General features: G+C 48.4%; 1 protein-coding gene and 1 long non-coding RNA gene across 6 annotated transcripts; one reads left to right on the top strand and one right to left on the bottom strand.

Annotated features, from left to right (window-relative positions):
- Nucleotides 1-1,807: 1,807 nt before the first annotated feature.
- On the bottom strand, nt 1,808-2,738 carry LOC121137845. Its single transcript, XR_005875118.1, has 3 exons — nt 2,435-2,738; nt 2,276-2,344; nt 1,808-1,966 (listed from the first exon to the last, which is right to left on the bottom strand). It is a non-coding gene; the product is annotated as an uncharacterized LOC121137845 (long non-coding RNA).
- A 123-nt stretch (nt 2,739-2,861) lies between these two features.
- Stmn4 (stathmin 4) lies at nt 2,862-20,279 on the top strand. 5 transcript variants are annotated; one of them, XM_013117202.3, is made up of 8 exons: nt 2,870-3,004; nt 13,020-13,110; nt 14,277-14,372; nt 14,943-15,023; nt 15,380-15,588; nt 16,358-16,549; nt 17,203-17,255; nt 19,669-20,279. In XM_013117202.3, exons 2-7 carry the CDS (start codon nt 13,098-13,100, stop codon nt 17,221-17,223), a joined length of 612 nt encoding a protein of 203 aa, XP_012972656.1. In that variant the 5' UTR covers nt 2,870-3,004; nt 13,020-13,097; the 3' UTR covers nt 17,224-17,255; nt 19,669-20,279. The 5 variants fall into 5 exon arrangements, with proteins under 5 accessions (XP_005075296.1, XP_012972656.1, XP_040596587.1 ...); XM_040740653.1 differs by having other exon boundaries at nt 19,630-20,279; XM_005075240.4 differs by lacking the exon at nt 14,943-15,023.
- The last annotated feature ends 3,173 nt before the right edge of the window (nt 20,280-23,452 follow it).

The following is a 23,452-nucleotide window of genomic DNA, read 5'->3' as shown; positions in this document are numbered from 1 at the left end:
CTGTGTATGTTGGGCCCCACAATCTTTGCCTGAGGTCCAGCTGCTGCAGGTGGAGCATTGGTCGCTAGCTCCTTGGTTCACACTGAAGCTGACTTGGCAGGTACAGTGATAGCCTCTTGAGAACTGCCTTTCTTAGCTGAACAGTGTGAGAAACAGTCTCCGCCCAGCCTTCACCTGTGCCCAGCCTCAGTCTCTCCCTGCTAAGCTCCTAGTTCTGATTCTAATATCTTTCGTGGCCTTGGCCTTCTTGGACTTGATGTTTTGTATATTTTCCTACAATAACTGAGCCTTTCTCCTTGCTTATCATTCTATAGCAGCTTGGGGAAGCCATCCACTAGGACTCCGGAGCGTGGCTCTACCTGGCATACCATCCTCCTCTTTCTAACACAATTTTCCTATTCTGTGTACCTCCAAATTCAGATTGAAGCCTCACCTCTTGACACGTGCACTGTTTGAAGTGTCTGTTATAGACGATGCGGGTAATCCCCTACAGAGTGACTGTGTGTGTGTATGCACGCGCGTGCGTGCGTGTGTGTATGTATGTGTGTGAGTGTGTGTGTGTGTGTGTGTGTGTGTGTGTGTGTGGTCATCATAGCCTGTCACTGGAGCAATACTTAGATAATTCTAGAAAAGGAGCAGCCCTCCTCTCATTTGTCTTCTCTGCTCCTATTCCTTGCCTTGGATAGTGATGTCCTGTGTCTTTTCATCTGACCCTTTCCCCCACTCCACCCTCCTTCACAGGCAGGGTGACACAGACCACCTTTCCCTCTTTTAGTAGCAGCAGATCAGCAGATATCTGATTGGCTGCCATTGCCATGGCAACCCACTCTCTTTGCTCCCCCTCCCTCCCTTTCCAGAGCTAGCCAATCTGTGTATGGAGGTCCAGACTCCTCAGACTGGGCAGGGCAGACTGGGGGCAGGGAGAGGGGAGAGAGCAGACTGTAGCCACGAGGCCACGTTTGGGGGTCCGTTTAAATTTGGAGCCCAATCTGGAATGCTAAGGGGCGCCTCTGAGTCTGAGCTGGAAACTGGGGGAGTCTGTGTGCCATGCGACGATGCTTACTGAAATTCAGTCAGGATGGCATTCTTCCCTGGCTGCACTGCTCAGGACGAAGCCTGAACGAACATTCAGATGTGTTCTGAAACCCAAAGGCAGGTACACCCCAGTCCCAGTCACTCCCAAGCAGCATAAAGTTGACCTCTCCTCTTGATGTAAAGCCAGGGGTTTGGAGATCTGTCCACAAGGGACCCTTGCGGAGCAACACAGAGTGCTGAGCACAGAGAAACCAACCGTGTATGTTGGCTGTAGGGGGTGGGGACAGGTGAAGGGTGAATGCCAGGGCCAGAGTCTCTGCCTAGTCTCCAGGACAGTCTATACAGTGGACACATGATGTGCGCTACATGCTGCAGACATCACTTTATGCACCTATGCTATCGCTGTTAAAAACGCATCTCAAAACTGGGCGTGGCAGTGCATTCCTTTAATCCCAAAACTCATGAAGAGGAGGGGGAGGCAGGTGCATCTCTATGAGTTCGAGGCTAGCCTGGTCTACATAGTGATTTCCAGGCCAGTCAAGGCTACAAGGCAAGACTGTGCCTCACACAAATAAAACAACAACAACTCCTCCTCCAAGCCTGATATGAATTCAAGGTCATTTGTATGTTCTCACAGTCTATGGGGTAGCAGAGGAGGAGGGGATCCCCAAAGCCAATCGACACTGGACAAAGACATTAATAAGATGTGAATGAAGGAAGTCTGCCACAGGGGGACAGACGTCGTACGATTCACTCACACTGAGCACACAGGACAGGTAGCTTTATTGAGCTGCGCAGGAGACAGAGGTTGGGGAAGGTGGATTTGTGGTTGAAGGCTCTGGATGAAGTTAGCAGGGATGAAAGGGCTCTGAAGATGGGTGGTGGCTGTCTTCACACAGCTTGGTGGCTGTAAGTGTCAATGAACTGTCTCCTGGTTAAGTAGTTAAAAGAGTAAATCTTACAACAAAATACTACACCCTCCTAAGGAAAGGGAGTGAATCAAGGCTAGGTGGTAGTGTATGAGGGCTTCGGAGGGAGTGTCTTGTTCCACACGACACTTCTCCTACCCACTGTGCCTGCTGTCTGCAGCTGACAGGCAACGTGTGAACAGATGATGAATCTACACAGAGGGTCCCCTCAGTCCCCAGGAAAGTCACGACCAGTGACCCGTCTCTACCCTCCAGGAATTCACCACATTTAGAAAGTCCCTGGTGTGATGATCTCCAGTTTAATTTCCTACCTGTGGCTCCCTCTGGTTGGCTCAGGCTGGCTGAGTGAATTGTGAGGACACAGTAGTGCTAGGTAGATTCTGCAGAAGAGACAGAGCAACATGTTTTTGAGGGAGGCCAGAGGGAAACCCTGCTCTCCCGGGACACCTGTGAGGCTGGAGTCTCCTCACCAGCTCCTGGACCTGGGATTTCTGGAGCCTTTTCCTGCCATCTAAACCATCCTTCACAGGTGTCGGCTCTGATGGAACTGGGAACAGGCACCAAGTTCTTAGGGGGCTATTTTTAGGGTTCATCTGTTCTTTCTGTTGCTCCTCTAGATTCCACATTCTCCCTCCTTCCTCCAGATTTGAAGAGCTAAAGATTCTTCAAGTCCATCCATCCTTCCCCTAGCTGGAAAGCTGTGCTAGCACTCCCAACCCGCGATACCACACCCTCTCTCTTGCCTCCTGACCATGCTCCCCCCTCTCTGTTTCCCCAGCCCCACAGGCAGCGGGGAAAGCAGGCTCTTTGTCTGACATCATCTTCCACTCCCCAGCCTGCTAAGAGTTACTCACTCAGGCAATCCCTGCTCCACCAGAGGAGACTGTCCAATTGCCAAGCAACCCACTGTTAGCCAATCAGGGAGCTCGGAGGTGATGTCATGGCGAGAGCCCAGCAGCGGTGCTGATGTTGAGAGAAGCCCAGGGTACCACTAATTGAGGGAGTGAGAAGAGAACAGCTCTCTGGAAATCGGACTGCAGGTAAGTAGAACTCAGATATGGATAATCGGAAGGGTTTTCAAACAAAAGACAGGAACAAAACAGCAGCCAAAGAGAGGGAGAAATGACGGGTTTGATGTCTATTGTGTTGCCTTTGGTTTCACTCAGTCGATTAAACTTTGTCAAATGCTGGAAGGAAAGCAGGGCGAGGTAAAATGATGGCGCTTGAGGAGGGGTTCGGGTGGGCTCTGGGTATCATTTTTGTTCAGGATGAGTTGTACATGTCGGAGGGTCGTGTTGAGTTATTTCTGCATAAAAGATGTTCTACTTTTAAGAGAGGAAGGTTTGTCGGAGCTCAGCTTCCTCAGGGGCTGTTCTGACTGGAGACCCCATTCTAGCTGCAGAATCTCTGCTTTTGGCAATCTCATCTGTTCTTTTAGTTGTTGTTCTTGTTTTTGGGCATTGTCTTTTCTTTCTCTTCTAGCTCTGTGTAGTCTCACTTTTTCCTCTCTCCGCCTTAATGGTACAGTGAGATCATCCCCTCTTGCCTGCCCCGCCCCACCCTGAGGTCAACCCAATTCTAACGGGCTAGGCAACCGGCTCTAAGGCAGAGGATGCAAGCTTGCAGGACTGCCACACCCAGGTCCCCTGATCCTTGACCGGTCACAGCTAGCCCCCTTTGCGCTCAGCCCACCGCCCCAGCGGGGAGTGTGAGCATCTTTTTTCTCCTGCTTTTCCTCATCCAGGGATTCAGAGCTATGATGTCCGGCAGAGAGCTGTGTCCCCACGTGGCAGTGCTGTCTTTGTTTTATTTCTCCCAGAAACACAGGTGTCTAGGAGCCCCATTGTCCTCAAACCGGACAGTTTTGGGGGATACCTAAGAGGATAGGTCAGGCAGCCTTTGGTCACCCTGTCTGAAGACCTGAGGCAGGGATACCCTGTGTCCCAATGCCAAGCACATGGGATGACCTGGCAATGACCTGCTGGAGTAATAAGGGGTGAAGGGTAGAGATGGAATGTAGTGGAAGCTGTCTCCCCTAAGGCTGGGGCCCCTCGGGGAGGAGAGTTCTCCCTCAGGTGGGTGCTTGGGAGATGAGATCATGTACCAGATGTGGGAATAACGATAGCAGTGCAGGGAAGCAAAGACAGAGGGGGCGGGTCAGTGCATAGCCAGAAGGCAGCCGCCACCTCCCAGTCCCCTGCCCTTGCCCCCAGCCCACCTTGCTCCTTGCCTATTGGCTATAATTGTGTTCTTGGTCCTTTCCCAAGATGCTCAGACCCCTCTACCTGGTCCCAAACTTCTTCTTTTCCCTAGCTCCACCCAGTCACATCTGGAACAACTGGGAAGTGACTTGGGAGCTTTACCTGCTAAGAAGGTCCGTCACAGAGCCTGGCTGCCTTATGGAAAGTGAGATTCCCATCACGGATGGCATCTGGGGAAGCTGGATGACCACCCAGCAGAGAGATACTGGACATCCCTGTATTGCTGTGGAGGATAATCCAGACCAGGGTTGTTGAGCTGCAGGCTGAAACCTAACTCGTGGATAGATAAGGAAATCAGTTTTGTAGAATGGAACTGATATTTTAAAAATAAAATTGGACAGGACTGTGTAGGAGAAAAGACAGAACACACATAGTAACCAGTGCTCCCTGTGCCATTTTAGCTCTGTATTTTTAGCTGGGTGTATATTTGTGTATGTATGTATGTGTTCTATTCAAGTATACATGTATGTTCCTGTCTTAGCATTTGCATGCTGGATCATGACACAAAATCTAGCTTTTGTTGTGGATTCCAGTCAACAAATAGTTGAGAATCTTTGGGTTAAATGACTTTTGATTGTCTCTTCTAGATCCAAGCCTGCACATTCATGGAAAATTCACTAAGCTGAACTTTTTTTCAGTTTAAAAATGTTAATTGTAGTAAAATGTAATCATCATGAGAATGACTATCTTCATTATTCTAAGTGGACAATGTTGCCCATGCAGTGCCCAGGAATCTTTTCATCCTTTAGATCTGAGACAGCTCACCTGTTAAATACCCACTCCTCCTCACCATTGCCCCTGATTAGTAACCCTCTCTCACTTTCCACCTCCAATGTGGCTCTGCCAGGTTCCTCCTAGCAATGGAACCATGCATTATTTTCTGGCTTATTTTACTTGGTATGCTGTTCTCCCGTCTCGTCCATATTGTGAACTGTGTGCCCCTGCTCCCAGGTGCCAGTTGAGTGACCCAAAGTTACAATGAAGTCTCAGTCTTGTTTAACCAGATAGGATGTTTATTCAGGGACATGCCATGCTCCAAAGGATTCCTAAAACTAAAGAAGTTTGACCGCATAGCATGCTCTCGCACACTGTTGAACAGACATACCACAATTGCCTCTTTAGTCATGGTTTTGCCTTCCTTTGTCTCATCTACCCAAGATCCATTACATCCAAAAATAATAAATGGGGATTTCCAGGGGGAAAAAAGCAATTAAGGAGTTTAAAGTAACTTTTATCAATGTAATGCTATTATTTTTGCATTTTATAATTGCTGTTGTTGGTCTTTAATTATGCCTTCTGTATAGAGTCTACTTTATTCTAAATATACTTGTGGAAGTGGGACATGGTGTGCAGGGAATTCAGCATTGTCCGTGGTTCTAGACATTCTAGGAACCTCTTGGGATATATCTCCCATAGATAAGAAGGAAGGGACCTGGCAAGTGTGTGTCTTCCACTTTGGTTTGGATGTGTAATGAGTATTTAGATTTCATTTTGGCAAGAAAGAAAGAAAGAAAACAAAGAGGTATTTAAGGTATGAGAGACCTGTCCTCTCTTGACTATCCTGCAAACCCCATCTGCTTTGTAGGAGGGAACTGGGTTGGTTGATGCTTAAGCAAGAGGGAAGGAGATGCAGGGATGGGATTCAGCGGTAGAGCGCTGTCAACCATGCACAAGGTCCTAGGTCTAGCTGGTAGTGTTTAAGACCAAACAAAACTCAGCATTGAAGACTGAGAAACAGATGCAGAGAATAAGATGGTTTAACAGCAAAGGCAGACATATGGAACAAGGGAAACAGAGCAACTGGGAGAAGGTAAGGAGAAGGGATGGTCTCTGCACCAAGTCAACCATACAGAGAGAAGACAAAACCCAAATCTACCTGTGTTCTTGGTTTTAAATACCTGGATACTGAATGATCAAGATTATCACCAAAGAAAACTTTAGTTTATTTTCCCCCTGAAACACAAGTCCTGTCTTTGTGTCCCACTTGGCCAGGACTTCAAGACCAGTCCCCAGATAGATAATCCACAGAGACTCAGCGCTCTGTTCCGTACCCTTCTGTGCCAGGTCCTTCCTCACAGAATCTGTCACAAATCAGGCCACCCACATTCAGGGGTCTGCCCTTTCAGGTCTGTCCATTTTCTCTGCCCACCCCGTCCCCATGGGCACATGGGGCCAGACAGTAGGACACTGTGGGAGGGGACTTACAGCTGTAATGGATGGGAGAGATGAGGAGGCCAAGGAGGCAGTGTGTGTGTAGGGGTAGGGTGGGAGGAATGTAGGGTAGAGTGGGAGGGACATGTGTGTGGGTGCATGCATACATCTCTATGACTTCCTTCTTCCTTCTTCCTGTTGGGACTAGAATGTAAAAGTCTAAATGCAAAACAAACAAAACAACCACCATCAAAACCAAAAACCCACCAAAAAACCAAAAACCGAATGTGTTTTAAAAAATGACAGGGAAGGGTATTTTCTCATTTGTTCCTCACCCCTCCCCCAGATGACCAGCTTGTAGATGGGTGTCTGGTGTCTGTATTGTAAGTTTCAGGGAGGAGTAAATGGTTACAACTATGTAATAAACTTAGGGTGGGGGTGGGGAAAACCCTAGAGAGAAATACTAATAGGATGAAGTGATAGACAACAAGGAGTGATTGATTCTCTGTTCCTGACATGTAATGTTAATGCCATGTGGCACTGCGTATAAAGGGGTGTATAGATAAACACTGGGAAACGTGTGGTGCACCATGCACGCTATTAAACATCTACATGGCTGCCATTAGGAACGAGATCATGAGTGTTGCTCCATGCACAGATGCCTGCAAGTGCCCTTGACTCAGGGGCCTTCCGTTGTGTCTGGGCCGTACACCCAGCGTTCCAGCTAGCGTGCCTGAATGGAAGCTCCTGCCCTGAACTTGACTTCTGGCAGCGATTCCTCTGCATGTATTGAACTGGGAGTAAAAATAGCCCGATGTCCCTTCACAGTGAATTATTTGGGGCTGTAGGTTTTCCGGCTGTGGTTCCCCCTCTCCATCTTGCCTCTCAGCATGGCTGTTAGAACTCCAAGGCCTTTACAGACTCAGGTTTCCAGGGTTCTGCTGTTAGCAGGGCAAATGTCCTAGAAATGCACCTGAAGCTTCCTTCTGACTTCTGCTGTGCACTCTCTAGGAGTTCTTGACTATGAGCCTGGCATCGGCTCCTGCTGGAGCCCTGGGAAGCGCTCAATGGGTGATTCAACAGTGACATTCTAAAGCCAACCACTCATACCAGGCTTTGTCTACCAGGTCCCCACTGCGTGTCCTACTTGTCCATGCTTAGTGGTGCTCTCACCCCTTCTCCCTAAGGACACAGGGTCTGCATGGCTGGGCCAGCGACCGGCAGAGCCCCAGCAGAACTCCCAGAGGCCCTACCACTCAGTTTCCCTCCAGCACCTAACTATCTGTGACTATTCCAGTACCCAACAAAGGGCTTGGCACAGTACTCAATATTCAATAAATACCATGGAAAGAATGAAAACCACACTCATGAAAGAATAAATTATCTCCTTTTGATTTTTTAAATTCAAATAAAGCATGCACTGCCTATCAGAGCCTTGGGACAGCAGGAAATAAGCAAGGCTATTCCTCTGTGGGAACATGATTTCAGCCAAAAGTGAAGATGTGTGGCACTTAAGTCTCTAGGGCAGCACATGGCATCAGGACATAGAGCAGTGTCAGCCTGGAGCCGCCTCTTTCTGCACTCTGTGGTTAGAAGAGCTAGGCTAGAATTCATTACACCCACGCCCACGAAGTTCCCATCTTGAATCTGCGCCAGAATCCCTATATTTGTCTTCTAGAACCCTTGCCAGAGACAGCTCTATTTAAACCACTTGGACATGCATTAACTGCCGATCCCTCAGAAACAGTCCACGTGGGTTTCTAAACAGCTCAGCAGCAATAGCTGGGCATTTCTCACAGCGACTAAGTTCTTGTCCACTCTGCCCACTGTGTGGGCAGTTTGAGACACTCCAGGGTTAGACATATAAAGCGTAAGTGGCCACATCTCTCTGGAGCACTCAGCGTTCTGCTGTGGTTCCAGGTCACTAGCTGATCTCAGAAAGCCTAGAGCCTTGGTCCTGCCTCGATAGCCTCCAACAGCATCCCTTCTAGGAACCCATTTCTATATGGAGGGGAGCTCTGCAGACCCCGATGTGGGATGCTGTACCATTCAAGAAGGCAAAAGGGACCCAGGTCAAAGTGAAATATTCACACACTGGAACCCAGGACTTTACATTCTGATTCTTCCTCTACCAACAGTTCACTGTGTAACCTCAGGATCCCTTGTCCCCAGTGAGGACAGGATTGCCATCTTGGGAGGAGCAGTGTCTTGGGCTGACTGCCTTCTTCTTACCAGCAGTCACTGGCAGGTTTCACATTGGAGCTATCGGCCCAATGATTGCCTGTCTACCTGGTTTCTCATATCATGTGAAGGGCTCCACCTTTCCAACTTAGCTACCTTTTCTCTCTTCTAGTTAAGAAGGTTCCTCTCCAGCCCACAACCTCCACTTTACCTCTTCACCATCAACCACATCCACCTAATTTGCTTCATTTGCTGTGTCTGATTGTGTTCTTGTTGCCTGGCTTCTTGGGTGTGTGCTATCACTCACAGACTTAGTCTATTAAATATGATGTGTTTTAATCCAGCAACAGAAAAGTGCGATTATTTGTGTTTCCATACACAGCCACTTAGACACTGGCATTGCATGAAGATCAGATTATAATTAGGAGAGCAGTGATGGGTGTGACTCCAGAGTATGACTCAGTATAGGCAGGTCCCCAATACTTTGAAGGTGGCCACGGCTTCCAGTCACCCCTCCTAATCTTGTCCCTAAACTGGTACCACTAGACACACCTCTTAGCCATAACGCTAGATCCTGAAGATCTAAACAGATTTCCCATGAAACACACAAAGACTCAACTCCCAGCTCAGCACCTTATGACCTGTATGACTTGGTGCAATCTACTCAACGTTGCTGAAATTCGAAGTCCTCAATATCTTACATTAAGTTGAGTTATATCTGCCTCTCTTCTGGAGCAAAGCAGGCAGTCAAGACTGGTAGCCATTATTACTGCTGTCACCTTTGCATCAGCCTCTATCTTGGTTCCCATTGAAAAGATGACAATGGCTTGAACATGGAATAGATATAAACTCCTTCACTGGTGTGGAGGTGTCTGTCTGTCATCTTCCTGTTCCTACTCTGATGCTCAAGGCAGTCTGCATGCAGACCAGTAGGCCTGCTCTGTTCCTGAATATGCATAATTCACACTTCAGCAGAGCCAAGTTCCAAAGCCTCTGCATGGTTCTAGGCACAAGGAGCCTGCATTGCGTAATGCCCCCTCCAACCTGGGCTAAACTGTCTTCTTGATTTTAACAGCAGACACGTGAGTCCTCACCACCTGCTACCTTGGCTCAGGACCTGCAGCATGGGCACTGGATGATCAGGAGACTCTTACATTTGACCAGCCAGTTTGTGTCATGCTCTGTGCAGGAGCCTGAAACCACCATCCTGAGCCCTTGTTATTTCTGTGGCAACTATTGAGTGATTGTATCACATTGGTCTTTAGGGCTCGGTGTGGAGTCAGCTTCCTGTTGCCTTCCTTCGGGGCTGTTGAAGGGTTAGGATGGGCCTTTGCCTTACCAGCAAGCATGGGAAGAGGTTAGGGATGGGCCTGGAGTGTTCTTAGCATGGGGGCTGCCTTCTGATGCTCAGATACTGATGTCATAGGTAACATATCTTCCTGCTAAGTTCTGCCTCTCGCCTCTGCTGGCCACTGTTGCCTCTTCCTCCTGCCTCCGTGAGTGCTAGCACTCTGTGCTCTGACTGTACTGTGACACTCCGTGCTGCTCTTCCTGGAAGCTGTGGGCCCACCCAGCCGTTCTTACCTCTAGGCCGTGTGTTGTTATGACACGATGGCATGACCACCATAGTTACAGAACAGGAGCCGCACCTCAGGCAGAGGGCTGGGGGAGGTGGATTTGACTGGGTGCCACTAGGCACTGATGCCACAAACTAATAATGGGGAAAGCCAGGCTCCCTACTGTGAGTTCCACCCCCAGGGGCTTAAAGTTGCTTTGCACTGCCGTGCTCTCCAGAAAGCATTGCCTGTGGTATCTTGGATCTTGGCTACAATAGAAATGATATGTCAGTATGAGAGTTTTGAAGGGTCCCATGTATCTCTGGGTCCACGGACACAGGTTATATTGAGCAACGAATCAGGCAATGTTAAAACAAAACAAAACAAAAACAAAAAACTAGCTGCTAAGGTGCAGTAGAAGAACCATGGGTTTGTCATGTACTGAGATTATTGGGGTTGGCACAAACCCCACCACATAGCAGGAGTTCACAAGTTCAAAATCAACTTATCAAAAGACTCTAGGGAAAATCCTTACTTGCATTTTCCAGCTCAGGGTCTCTAGGCATTCCTTGGCTTGTGGCTGCATCATTCTGACCTCTGCTTCTGACCTCTCATGTGTCACTCATAAGCCCCACCTGGGTGGTCAGGGATGCTCTCATCTTGATGTTTCCAGTCACATCTGCAATGGTCCTTTCTCCACACACAAGCACATTCACAATGTTGGGGTATATGTGCACTGACTGGGCTTGGAAATGTCACCTCGTTTTTCTGAGCCTTGACTCGTTTATAAGAGAGAATTTCTACCCCTCCAAAAGGCAGTTGTGAGACTTGGGGTAAGTGTGTAGTAAAGTGAATGCTCTATGACTGGAGTTTTAACTGTGCAGGCTGGAACCTCACAGTGCTGAGATCTGTGACAATTTCCTCGTCACTCTGTCACCTCCCCTGACCCTCCCATGGCCTTTCTTCTTTGGCTCTCCAACATTCTTTGTGCTCTCATGACTCATAGCCCAGGCTTTCCCATATGGAAAGCGCTGATGTACATATTTGAAAAAAAAATAGATCCCCTCCTACCTCCAGGCTAGACTGCTTTTCCTGTGTCCTTAGGACCACGAGGGACAAGTAGCAGGTGTCTTGCTCTTCCATTTGCCGATAGAGAAGAGTAAGAAGCTCTGGGTCTGGACCCAAGCTGACTCCCTTAGAGCTTTGTAACCGTAGGCAGGTATCTCAACGTCTCTGAGCTGCGGGTTGTTCATCTGAACGCAAAAACCGATGGCATCTGCTTTGCTGGCACAATTTAGGCTCGTGTAAGGATCAGCCGGGAGAAAGCTTAAAGTGTTTTATGTGTGTAGGGTATTGTGACTCCAGCCAGGGCTGAGGGCATGCCCCCACATGGCTGCACCTGCTCAGCCCTCTTCTTGCTCAGATGTGTGTTTTCTTCCTCTTCTCCCTGCTCTCACCTCCCTTTCTGACCCATCGGTCAAGGTCCTAGGTCTCTGCTTCCCCTGGCCAATGCATCTCATTTAGACCCTCTACTTTGCAATCCCTCTGGACCTGAATGAATGCTGGGCTCATGATCAAGGACTTTGTCCTCAGGCACCAGACTGATATCCATATTCAGGGACTCACTGGTACTGTCAGGACCAGCCTGACACCACGGAAAAAAGGCCTATTGTGACGGCAAAGAAGGCTCTGGCAGGGTCTTTGGCTGGAAAATGGAGAACAGCCCTCTAAGGGCCGCTGAGTTTTCCTTCAAATCTGTGCTCGATTACTCTCTTTAAGTCCTGACAAATGGGGCCATAATCCTTACTTGCAGGGCTGGTGAGAGCCCCCAGATGAAGGGGGTGGAGGAAGGGTGTTTTCTGGGTGCTGGGCGCTGCAGAGCCTGTCCTATTTCACAGGGGCAAGTCTGTGCAGAATGAAGACCGGAAGCACCAGGTTTAGGTGTGCAAAGTGACAGGGTGAGATGGCACCTGCCATCAGCTTTGCAGCGGTCTAGTTTTGAGGCTGGATCTGGACTCACTGCTCCCCCAGGACCTCCCGTCTTCGTGGGACTTGGCCCCAGAGGGGAGACACACCTGCTATCTAAAGAAAGGGATTTCAAGTCCCTGTGTTTCCCAAGGGTGAAGGAACGCGGTAGTAGTCTCTTGGCTCATGTCACTCTCCGCTGGCACAGTGACCATCAAAGGCGGCCAAATACCAAGCAGTCTTCATTGCCAAGCACTTACCACTGGTCCTCAGTGGATCCCCATTCCCTCTCATCTCCCGGGTATTACAGGTGCTCCTTCTTCAACCTTCCTATCGTCTTTCTTCTTTCTTGTCTTTAATCCCAAGATGGTCTCACATGCCTGTGCATGTCTCTGTGCTAACATGCTAATCATGATGGTGTGCCTTAGTGTGAGTCTCCCCTCATGGTCCACGGTCATTTTCAGTGGAGTCAAGGCACCGAGCTGGTAGTTCTTGGAGGACAGAGAAGTAGGAAGGTATTTCAGATCGAGTTTTCCATCTTCGGCCCTCCTCCTACTCAACTCATGTTGGCTAGAGACGTTCAGACAGCCATCTAATAGGCATTTCCAGGCAGTTCCTATAGAGGACTTGCCTTTCACCTTCATCATGACCTTGGGCCAGCCTATTACACCACATAGGAAGACAGATAAACACTCATGAGAGAGAAAGTTGGGGGAACCATTTTTACATGCTCTGAGACCCGAGTCAGTTGTGAAGGGATCCTTGGTGTGTAACTGAATCTTCCTGGGCAGATGTGGTGGAGGGTGAGGGGGGAGTGAGAGCTAGAGAGGGGAGGTCCTGGAGATCATAGCAGATGCAGTATGCCTAAGACTCCCTCAGTGCTTAAAAAGGCTGTTCTTATGGTAAGAGCCTGTCAATGAGAACTATTCTCTCTTTCCTAGGGTTGTGATCGTGTTCTGAGCTGGCAATAAACACTTGCTGTGACTTTCAGTCAATCCAACCACCAAATTCCAGCCACCATGACCCTTGCAGGTAGGTACATGCATCATCACTCGGAGATGGACGCTATAGCACAAGCCATTTCTCTCTCTCTCTCTCTCTCTCTCTCTCTCTCTCTCTCTCTCTCTCTCTCTCTCTCTCTCTCTCTCTCGTGTGTGTGTGTGTTCATGTGTGTTGAGATGCATGTGTGACACATTTGTGCATGGTATATATGTGTCTCTGCTTGCGTGTAGAAGTTAGAGAACAACTTCGGGTATCATTTCTCTGGATCCATTCATCTTGCTGTTTTTAGAAATGGTCTTTCATTGGCCTTAGGCTTGTTGATAGGGCTAAACTGACTGGGCAGTGAGTGCCAGGAATCTTCTTTTTCCTGCCTCCCAGTGAGTGTTGGGAATCAGAGCTTGGACTTGCAAGGCAAGCATGTCACTAGCTCCCCAGCCCTCTTTATGCAAGTGCTCTTACACATGCATAGAAAGAAAGGCTGGAGAGGCAGAGGCAAAGTTGTGTCTGGGTGTTGGGTGGGATCACAGCTAAATTCTTCCTCCTCGTTTGGTCATTTGTGTATTTTTTAAATTTTAAAACAATATTTTTATAATAGTGTTGTAATTATGCTTTCAGGCTTTTAAGAGAAAGCCAGCACTAGCATATGGTAGGATTGGTGCTGAGGGATTCTCTCATTTTGTGCATAAAACAGGGTGCAGTGGAAAAGGGCTGGCAGAGGCCACCGTGATGACCTGTGACCTCCAGAGAGACTCCTGTTGTCAGGAGAACATTTTTTCCCTGTGGACAGCCATTCCCCTGGTTTGGTTCCTGTGCTGGGAAGTTATGAGGAGATTCTTAGCCCAACTCCCTCTAGAGTGGGCCTGGGCCACAAGGGTAGTAGTAATTTTGCTGCCTGTATTAACCACTTGATCCTACAGCCACGTCAAGTACTTTCAACAGAATGAAGAGTAAAGGACCTGGCCTGTCCTTGGGTGGAAGTATGAGATGGAGATTGGGGACCAGGGTGGGGAAACTGGCACCTGGGGTCTTTACTTGAGGTTACTTTGAGTTTGGTATTGACAGAAGAATGGGGTCAAATTTCAAGCCTGAGGTGGTCCAGGCTTGGGTCCTTAGGAGCCAGAAAGCCTGGGCTGAGTCATAGAAGTGCTGGCTTCTGGGGCTGGTGGGCCCATCTTCACTGGCTCTCTCTCTTGTAGCCTACAAGGAGAAGATGAAGGAGCTCCCACTGGTGTCTCTGTTCTGCTCCTGCTTCCTGTCTGATTCCCTGAATAAATCATCCTACAAATATGAAGGTGAGTGGGGGCTCGGCTGGGAAAGGAAAGGGTGGAGGCTTCTGTGTCCTGTGTTTGTGGGTGCCCCCCCCCATTGGCTCTCATCTCGTAAAACTGTCCTGGTCATAGTGTGTCTTCTTTCCCAGAGCAGGAGGGGTCTGAGCCCAGAGGATATGGCCTGGGGTGCCGGGTAGCAGTCAGGGATCTGGATTGGGCCCTCCTTGTGCACATTCCTTGAATAAACGGATGCCACAGAGGCTGCCAGGACATGCCGACATAGGTTCTGAGATTCTGTCCATAATGATACAGAACACAAAAAGAAAACTTGGTATGTTCACCAGGGCATCCAGGGACAGACAGAGATGTTCCCAATGACCCCAAGGTGGAAAGAGCACATCCTGTCATGTGACAGTGGTGCTGTCAGAATCCCCAGACCCTGTCACAGAGTATTGAATGGTTATGCTCTAATGAGGAGTGGTCAGGGGACAGACAGGTCATCTCTTCATTTCTGGTTGCAAGGAAGGGATGGGTTTGGTCTGTCAATGAGAGAGGTGGGTGACTGGATGACCTGAGACTGTTTTTTCCATTTAGGCTGGTGTGGGAGACAGTGTAGGAGGAAAGGTCAAAGCCAGCGGAAAGGCAGTGCTGACTGGAGAGAAAGAAGAGAACAGGGTAGGCGGGAGCCAGGGGAGAGGTTCACAGGCCATCAGAGGGACAGGGCAAGGAGGGGCTGGTGGCGGGTGGTGGGTGAAACAAACTGATGTCTGTCACCAGCAAGGAACAACAGTTGCTGGCATTCCTGCAGCTGTTATCACAGATCACAGCTCCTGGGATCCTTGCCCAAGGATCCCCAAACCTTACTCTGTCAAAGCCACTGGACTTAGGGTCCAGTGTTCAGGATCCACCAGACCCTAGTCATTGGTGTGGCTTGGGACCCCAGCTCCCTTGTGTCCGCGTGCATGTGTGCATGCTCGTTGGGGCCCCGCTGCTCCTCCGCAGTTGAGCAGACTCGACTCTACCCTCTGCAGCAGATACTGTGGACCTGAACTGGTGTGTCATCTCTGACATGGAAGTCATTGAGCTGAACAAGTGCACCTCGGGCCAGTCCTTTGAAGTCATCCTGAAGCCACCCTCCTTCGATGGGGTGCCCGAGTTTAATGCCTCCCTTCCTCGACGGCGGGACCCATCATTAGAAGAGATTCAGAAGAAACTAGAAGCAGCGGAGGAACGAAGGAAGGTTAGCACAGCCCCATCTTTTTTTTTTTTTATCCTTTCTTCCTTTTGTCCAGTGTGAGCAGGAAGGAGGGGAGAGGTGGTGTCCCTGAGGGGATGAGGGGCACAGTGAACCTGAGAGTGTTGGATAGCACCTCCCCAGCGATGAGCACAGACTAAGCCACTGCCTGAAGAAGACAAGACCAAGAATGTGTACTGGGTGGGCTTACAGTTTGATTAGTGGCTGAGCTGTCACATTCCTCTCAGAGCTGGCCTTGTATTCTCTTCCTTGTTTCTCATTGATTCTCATGGTTCAACCCGAATGTCATTTGAAGAACATTTGAAGAAATGCTCTTCAGTTTCTAAGGGGGGAAAAAAACTTTCTCCATTGAATTCAATGGTCCCTCCCTTCACCTCCAAAGCATTTATTACAGGCAGGTCTGGGTTTCAGTTATTTACTAATATGCATGGTTATTTCTATTAGGCTATTTGCTCCCTTCCAGGGTGTCTGGAGTTGTGAGTGCCTTGAAGTTAATATAAGATTATATAGTATTTGTGAATGAATGAGTGAAGGAATGAATGATAAAAATGAGAAAAAAGATTCAGAAGTTATTTAGAAAAGGGCTAATCAAGTCAATGATGGGAAAGCTTTACAAGTGGTCCCCTGTCACTGCTTCCTGCTTCTGGGCTAGAGGGCCAGGTTCAGGGATGGATCTCATCTGGGTGTGGCACTGTTGAGCTGCAGATGGTGGAAATCATCCTAAATCGTCTTTCTCTTCCTTATGCTCCCCTAGTACCAGGAGGCGGAGCTCCTGAAGCACTTAGCAGAGAAACGAGAGCACGAGCGAGAGGTGATCCAGAAAGCTATTGAGGAAAACAACAACTTTATCAAGATGGCAAAGGAGAAGCTGGCCCAGAAGATGGAGTCCAATAAGGAGAACCGGGAGGCCCACCTGGCCGCCATGTTGGAGCGGCTGCAAGAGAAGGTAAGCGGTCCTCGATTGGCAGGAAGCTCAGTCCATCCGTGTAAGTACACGTGACCTCCACGTCACTCTGGAGGAAGCAGCCTCTACATGAATGGAAATGTTTCCACCAGGCAGAGTCCTCGTCGTTCTAAGGGTAGAATTCGGGAAGTCTCAGACAAGAAGCACATACCATACCTTGGGTGGCCACGGGGAGAATTTTCTAGAGTTTTACAACTGGTGTTTCTCAGTCTCAGGAGCTTGCTCACGGCACACCCTTCTTTTCTAGAGAAAGCCTGTCCAATATATGTATCTAAGGAGAGACATATGTCTTCACATTTCTGGCTTCATCCTTGAATGGCCAGATTTGGCTTAACGAAAGATGCTAACTCGAGCATGCCTCTTAGCCAGGGGCACAGCAAGCTTGCTTGCCAGTAAAGCAGGGAAGAGGATTCTCCCCAGAGCTCTTGATAAGGGCCACAGAGTAGTCGGTTTCTTCCAATAGTCTGCCTTTGTTAGTAACCAAAATGTCACCTGCATATGAAAGGAGTGAGAGACTGGGGTTGGTCCTCCGTGTCTTTCTTTGGAAGACATGCTGGCCTCATTCTCTGAGTCCCGGGCTGCCTCAGTTTCTCCTGCAGCTCCTGGGAAGCTTTAGCTCTGTGTTTTATTTCCAGGAGCCGCCTGCTGCGCGGTGACTCCCGGGACCGATCGGTGGCCTCGTCCCATGGTGAGCAGCGTGGTTCTTATTCCTTCCCACCTACCCACCTAGAACCTCAGGCCCTTGGCAACAGTTCTAGAAAGATCTGGCTTCATCCATGGATGTGAGCTGACCAGTAGGTGGCAGCCCTATGCTCTACAAGGGACAGCAAGGCTTCTCTCTCTTTCCTGCCTTAGGGGAGGAACACAGTCTGGGTCTGACTTTGGGCTTCTCCAGGTAATGAGAGATACTGTAGGGAAACCTAACATTGCTTTTTCTTTTTGATACTGGATCTCATGTATCCAAGGCTGGTTTCAAACTGGCTATGTAGCTGAGGATGGCCTCGGAATCCTAACCTTTTTATTTCCACCTCCCAAGCCCAGGGGTTACAGGTGTGTGCTACCAAGCCTGTTTAATGGAGTTTTGGAGACTGATCTCAGGGCTTTGTGCTTGCAAGATAGGCACTCTACCAACTGAGTCATAGCACCAGCCCCAAGACAAATTCTTGAAGAAACTGAGGGTTGAAGGGAGACTTAAAGCCTTACAGACCCAAACAAGTTACAAAACTAGTTACAGCCAGGCGGTGGTGGCGCACGCCTTTAATCGCAGCACTCGGGAGGTGGAGGCAGGTGGATCTCTGTGAGTTCGAGGCCAGGCTGGACTGACAGCCTCCAAAACAATACAGAGAAACCCTGTCTCGTCAAAACAAAACAAAACAAAACTATTTATAATATACTATAACTATATAATATACTGTATTATATATTATATATAATTATATATTATACACTTGAAAGTTTGTTTATAACCCCTTTTATTTTATCATAACGTGGTCACCACAGGTCTGTGAGGTAAACTGGACAGGCGTCATTCTTGGTTCAGATGAGGAAACCATTCCAAAGGTCTAATGATTCACTGAGACTCACACAGCACACGAGCAGTAGAGCTGGCCGTTTATAAGCTACAAGTGGCTGCTTTCTTGCCTGTCTCAGAGAGAATGTCTCAGCATTGCCTAGCAAGCTTTTATCAGAAGAGGTTCACTGGAGACCAAGCAGAGGCCAGAAATCTAGGGCTCTGCATACCAACCCCCTTGAAAGCAGAGTGCCTGTGGGGGTGGATGCTAAGAATCGAGATGCCAGATCAGACATTTGAGAGGACATCTCTCGGAGATCTTGATTCCCCACTCGTAATCATTCACTGGAGGAGGCAGGAGGCAAGGTCTAGAGCTGGGTGTGTGTGTGTGTTTTTTCACCACATGTCTGTCCAAGGACTAGGGATACCTTTACCATCAACAATGTTGTCTGTGCTAGCTCTTGTGTGGGTAATGACCAGAATCCTTAGTCATTAAAAATCCAGCCCAGACTTACTGCCAGGCTCTCTAGAGGCAAGGTCTGAGGAACATGTGGTTCCAGGTCATATGACACACATTGGAGTTTGAGGATCAGGCACACTGCTCCTTGCTTTCAGCCTGTGGAAATCTCTACGGCCTCTGGAGACATAAACTTGTAGGTGAAGATGTATTTTAGGATCCTTGGTGGCCTCAGGAGTCTATTCCTGGTTAATCTGCCATCTAGATGTAGGAACACTAGGATCTGGTAGGGGGTCACCGAACACCTGGCAAAGACCATGTACCACAGTAGGGAATGGGAAATACAAGTAAGTAAAACACATGTTTCTGGCCTACAAGGACCCAGATATTTGTCTAGTGAGCTGGAATGATGTGGAGGACAGGTGTGACATGGCCCCATGAGTGGACACTTGCCAGAGTTTTGGAGGTGAGCCAGCTGCCCATTCTAGTCCCACTGGAAAGATCCAAGAACTTGAGGCCTGATTAGATAAGAGAGTCAGTTAAGGTCACACAGCTGGCTGGGGGCAGGAAGGCAGATCTTGTCTTTTGGCTAGATTATGTTATGAAGCAAATGAAGCCTGTCTCCCAACACATGTAAGGGAGTCCATTGTCTGGAGTCAAGCACTATTTCCCAACAGTTCTCTGTCAGTATGTAACTTGAGAGTCCTCCTTCAGTTAGCAGTTTAAGACAACGCCAAAGAGATGGGAGAGAAATAACGCATCTGTGATGTGTCAGGGATGTTGGCTGATTCTTTCCATCCCCCCTAAACTGGCTGCTCCAAGTGGCTCCTCATATTTAGTCAAGTGATCCCAAGTGCCAGGATGACCAGCGGAGGCAGAGAGTCTACGGTGCCTTGCAGTTGCTGTGAGGTGGGTCCCCTACGGGATGTGGGGACTCACTGGACCACGGGCTATGTGGTAGGCTTACACACCTGTGTCCTGCATCTTACTTGCCTCCTTCCACCCCTCCCAGGATGCCTTCGCCGACAGCTCTGCTCTGCCTGTGGTTACCAACCTTTGCTTTCCATTCTCTTGCCCTCTAACCTCCCCTGGCAGCCTTGTGTGACCTGCCCTTGTCCCTCCCTTCCTTCCCAGGACAAGCACGCAGAGGAGGTGCGGAAGAACAAGGAGCTGAAGGAAGAGGCCTCCAGGTAAAGCCCAGAGGCCAAGGAAGCTTCCAGGACAGCCGGATGGCTCCCACAGCAACCTGGTTCCAGCAGCCTCGGCTGCTGGCTGCTCTCCCAGCACTGGGGTTTGGGGGGGAGGGGGGTGGCCAAGGGGCGTTTCCTCTGCTTTTGGTGTTTGTATATGTAAAGATTGACCAGTGAAGCCATCCTATTTGTTTCTGGGGAACAATGACGGGGTGGGAGAGGGGACAGAAGGAGAGAGTGTGGAAAGGGAGGTAGAGATGAACCCATGGACATTGTGACACTGTCCACTGACTGAAGACTTGGGCCAAAGCCCCCGCTTTCCATGGCTCTGCCTGGACATCCAGCCTCCAGGTTCTGAGTGGAGAGAAGATGGGAAGGAGAACCGAGGCAGAAGTTCAGAGTGAAGGGCAGAGTCCTGGTGGGGAAATGGTTGCAGGGCCAGCAGGACATGCCCATCTGGATGGAGTGAGACCCGCCCTTCAGTGGGTGGTATAAGGTCTGTGTGTGTGTGTGTTAATTGTCATCTTTTGATCATCATGACCAATGAAACATTTACTTCAAGTCTCCAGCTTTTTATTTCCTTAATTTGCTCTTTGCGAATGGGTTGAGTGTTCTAGAAATTTGGCTTCCAACCTATCTGATGGCAGATGTCTTCTAATTTTTCCATCTAAGTATCCCATGTGCTGAATGAGGTGAGTTAGTTCACGATAGATATTGGAATTATTAGAGGTTTTCTTTCCCATCTCCTTTTAAATCCCTTTTGAGGGCTGTCCCTTAGTGATGGAGTGCATTGGAATGATGAGAAAAGCAATGGCGCCTTTCCTGCCTACAGACTGACATCCTATTATGGTCCCAAGGATTCATTGTAAGAAGAAAAATGTTAGCCCATGCAAGCTGCTATAACAAAATACCTTAGGCAGGGTAATCTATAAATAACAGAAACTTACTGTTTATGGTTATTGAGGTGGGAAGACTGAGATCATTGTGGCTGGTAAAAAGCTACTTTCTGCTAAGAAAAAAAAACATGGTGCCTCCTTGTTGTGTCCTCTTGAAGCAAAAGAGTGAAAGGACTTGTGTAGCTTCTTTTATAAGGGCATTCATTCGATTCATGAGGGGGAGAGACCTCTGACCCAACCCTCTCTTAAAGGTTCCACCACTTCATATTACTCAATGGGGGGGTGGAGCTTTAATATATGACCTTTAGGGGGACAGAAGCATTCAGACATAGCAGAAACCCTCACCAAGGGCTTGGGATTCTAGACAGATCACAGAACACCAGTGAGGAGAGACACTGTCTGTTAGAAGAAAGCAGAAGGGCCATGTTCTCTAGGACACTGGACCAGGGCTGCAGGGGCCCCTCTGACTCTCTTCTGCAAACAGGAATGGGGTGAAGTCTGTATGAACCAAATCCCAGGGCATCTCTACACCCTGTATAGTTTTTCTCAGCTTTGCAAATAAACTCTTTAGTGCTGCTATAAGTGAGCTTCAATATAGGATAGGGTAGCTGGAGGATCATAGGTGGTGGTGGTAGCCGTGGTGATGGTGGTGGTGAAGGTGATGTTGATGATGGTAGTGGTAATAAAAGTGATAGTGATGATGGTGGTGATAATGATGGTGGTGATGTTGTAATGGTGGTAGTGATGATGATGGTGAGTGATGATGATGGTGGTGGTGGTGCTGGTGATGATGCTTGCCACGCATACTAGACTATTAGATGCCCATTTTCTAGACTTTCACACATTTATGACTGCCGCACCCGCTGCACAGCCTGTATCCGAGAATGTGCGGAGGGTATTGGGATTGATGACACAGAGACCAATCAACGATGTAAAGAAAACTTTAAGCAGGTCCCAAAAAGGCTCAAGAAAACTTCCCAAGAAAGGCTTCCCCTCCCTGTCTTACCCCTGGCTGGTTCTGCTCTGACACCAGAGACTGACTTGGGTGGGTCAGAAGAGGCGGTTAGTCTTTGGAAAAGGTCGAGGTCAGGGCGTTCCCATGGGCAAGCCATTTTCAGGAACTTATTGCCCTGGGCATTGTATTGTTTTTAGTAAAAATGTTTTTAGTAAACATTGTCTTACAGCTGCCTGGTCCCAGGCTGATGGGGAAGTGGGTCTCTGGCCAAGGTCGGTTGTCCCCACATATGACCTCATTCCATCTTTACCAACTGTATGGGAGAGTTGCTGCTGTCATCCCATTGTGCAGATAAAGAAAGTGAGGCATAGAAAGGATAAGTCACCTGCCAAAATTCCTACACATAGTAAGTGGGAGTAGAGGTTTTGAATTTGCAGCTTGTTACCAAAGTCTGTATTTTTAGCCACCCACAGTGCTGCTTTCTGGCACATCTAAAGTAGGCTGCGAGTCCGAAGTCAAGGTTTTTAGACTGAGTTCTGACTCACTGGATGGTGAGGCCAACTTTGTGGTCCCACTCATTCTTTTTTTCTCCTTTCCCTTCTGTCATGCTGGGAATTAAGAACCATGGGCATGGGGAGAAAGTATTTTCTGCTCAGAACTGACATATAAGTTTTTGTTTAAATAAAGAACAAATGCAGTGGACAAATGCATAGAGAACAAATTCTCAAAGGAAAAACTCATTCCTTATAGGAACGGATCTTTGTAGGAAGGGATTCTCATTTTGTCATTATAATAATCATTACAACTTCATTTGTCTTTCCCAAGGCTGGCCATTTAGATGAGGTGCTAGGGGTCTTGGGAGTTAGTCTTTATTAATGCAGAGGGTATCACAAATCACTGTGTCAGCCTCTAAGTAGTTAATATCTCTCTGTTACAGTATTTTGGTATTTTACTTTCTAATTTTTGCTTTTTGGTGTCTGTTCCCTCTCTCATTCCCTTCTCCCTTCCCTCTTCCTTCCTAGTAGAACAGAAAACAACACATCAGAATTAATTTCAGTAATGGAGTTATGTTTTCCCGGAAATTGCCCATTTTTATTTTGTGGTTATATTTCCAGGGTACAGTACAGAACACATTTATTCCCTAGGGTGATAATCAAAACCCTCTGAAAGTTGCTGCTTTGGAATGAGCTTGGAGTCAGGTCCAGACTGTCCAGGCTGCAGACCTAGGGTGATCAGGAAGATGCTGTGAATGCCAGTGTGGAAGGCTGTGGCCAAGACATCAGATTGAGCTTCTTCTGGGCAAATAGAGACAAGGGAATAGCCCTGCAGGTCTCATTTCACAAATTAACTCCATCAGCATCTTCTTCCTCCTCTGTGGACCCAAGGCCAGGAGCTCGCTCCCTCCACCCTCTCCCTTCCCATGCTCAGACAGTTGTCCTTCATTCTATGGTCTTGTCCTTCCATGTACCTGGCCCTGGCTTGGGTTGCTCTTCCTTGCTCGGTTCCTAAATGTCCCTTTAAGCTTAGTTCAGATATTATGCTCCCTGACTCTGCCAGAGATTCCAGCTTTGCATACTTGGATATGCACACAATTAGTTAGCGAATATCACCTGTAAAATATGACCAGGTTTATGAATCCCCAGCAGGGTGTGTTTGGCTAGGGTGGCCTTAGGAACATCAAGGTGACCTAAAGATAGGTGAGAGGCAGGGATAAGGAAAGATCTCTGTGACAGTCTCCTTTGTGCAGCTCTTTCTTTCTCCCTTTCTCTCTTTCTTTCTTTCTCTCCCCCTCTCTCTCCCTTCCTTCCTTCCTTTTTCTTTTTCTTGTTTTCACATTTTGGTTTTTCAAGACAAGGTTTCTCTGCGTAACCCTGGCT

The sequence above is a fragment of the Mesocricetus auratus genome, unplaced genomic scaffold (genome assembly GCF_017639785.1).
Source record: "Mesocricetus auratus isolate SY011 unplaced genomic scaffold, BCM_Maur_2.0 Super-Scaffold_100707, whole genome shotgun sequence".
NCBI classification, from domain to species: Eukaryota; Metazoa; Chordata; class Mammalia; order Rodentia; family Cricetidae; genus Mesocricetus; species Mesocricetus auratus.
This window is presented reverse-complemented; position numbering and strand designations above follow the sequence as displayed.

Coding starts and splice junctions, on each gene's coding strand:
- Stmn4 (XM_013117201.3), top strand. Junction 15,589..16,357: donor CAGCGGAGGAACGAAGGAAG/GTTAGCACAGCC, acceptor ATGCTCCCCTAG/TACCAGGAGGCGGAGCTCCT. Junction 16,550..19,668: donor TGGAGCGGCTGCAAGAGAAG/GTAAGCGGTCCT, acceptor CTTCCTTCCCAG/GACAAGCACGCAGAGGAGGT.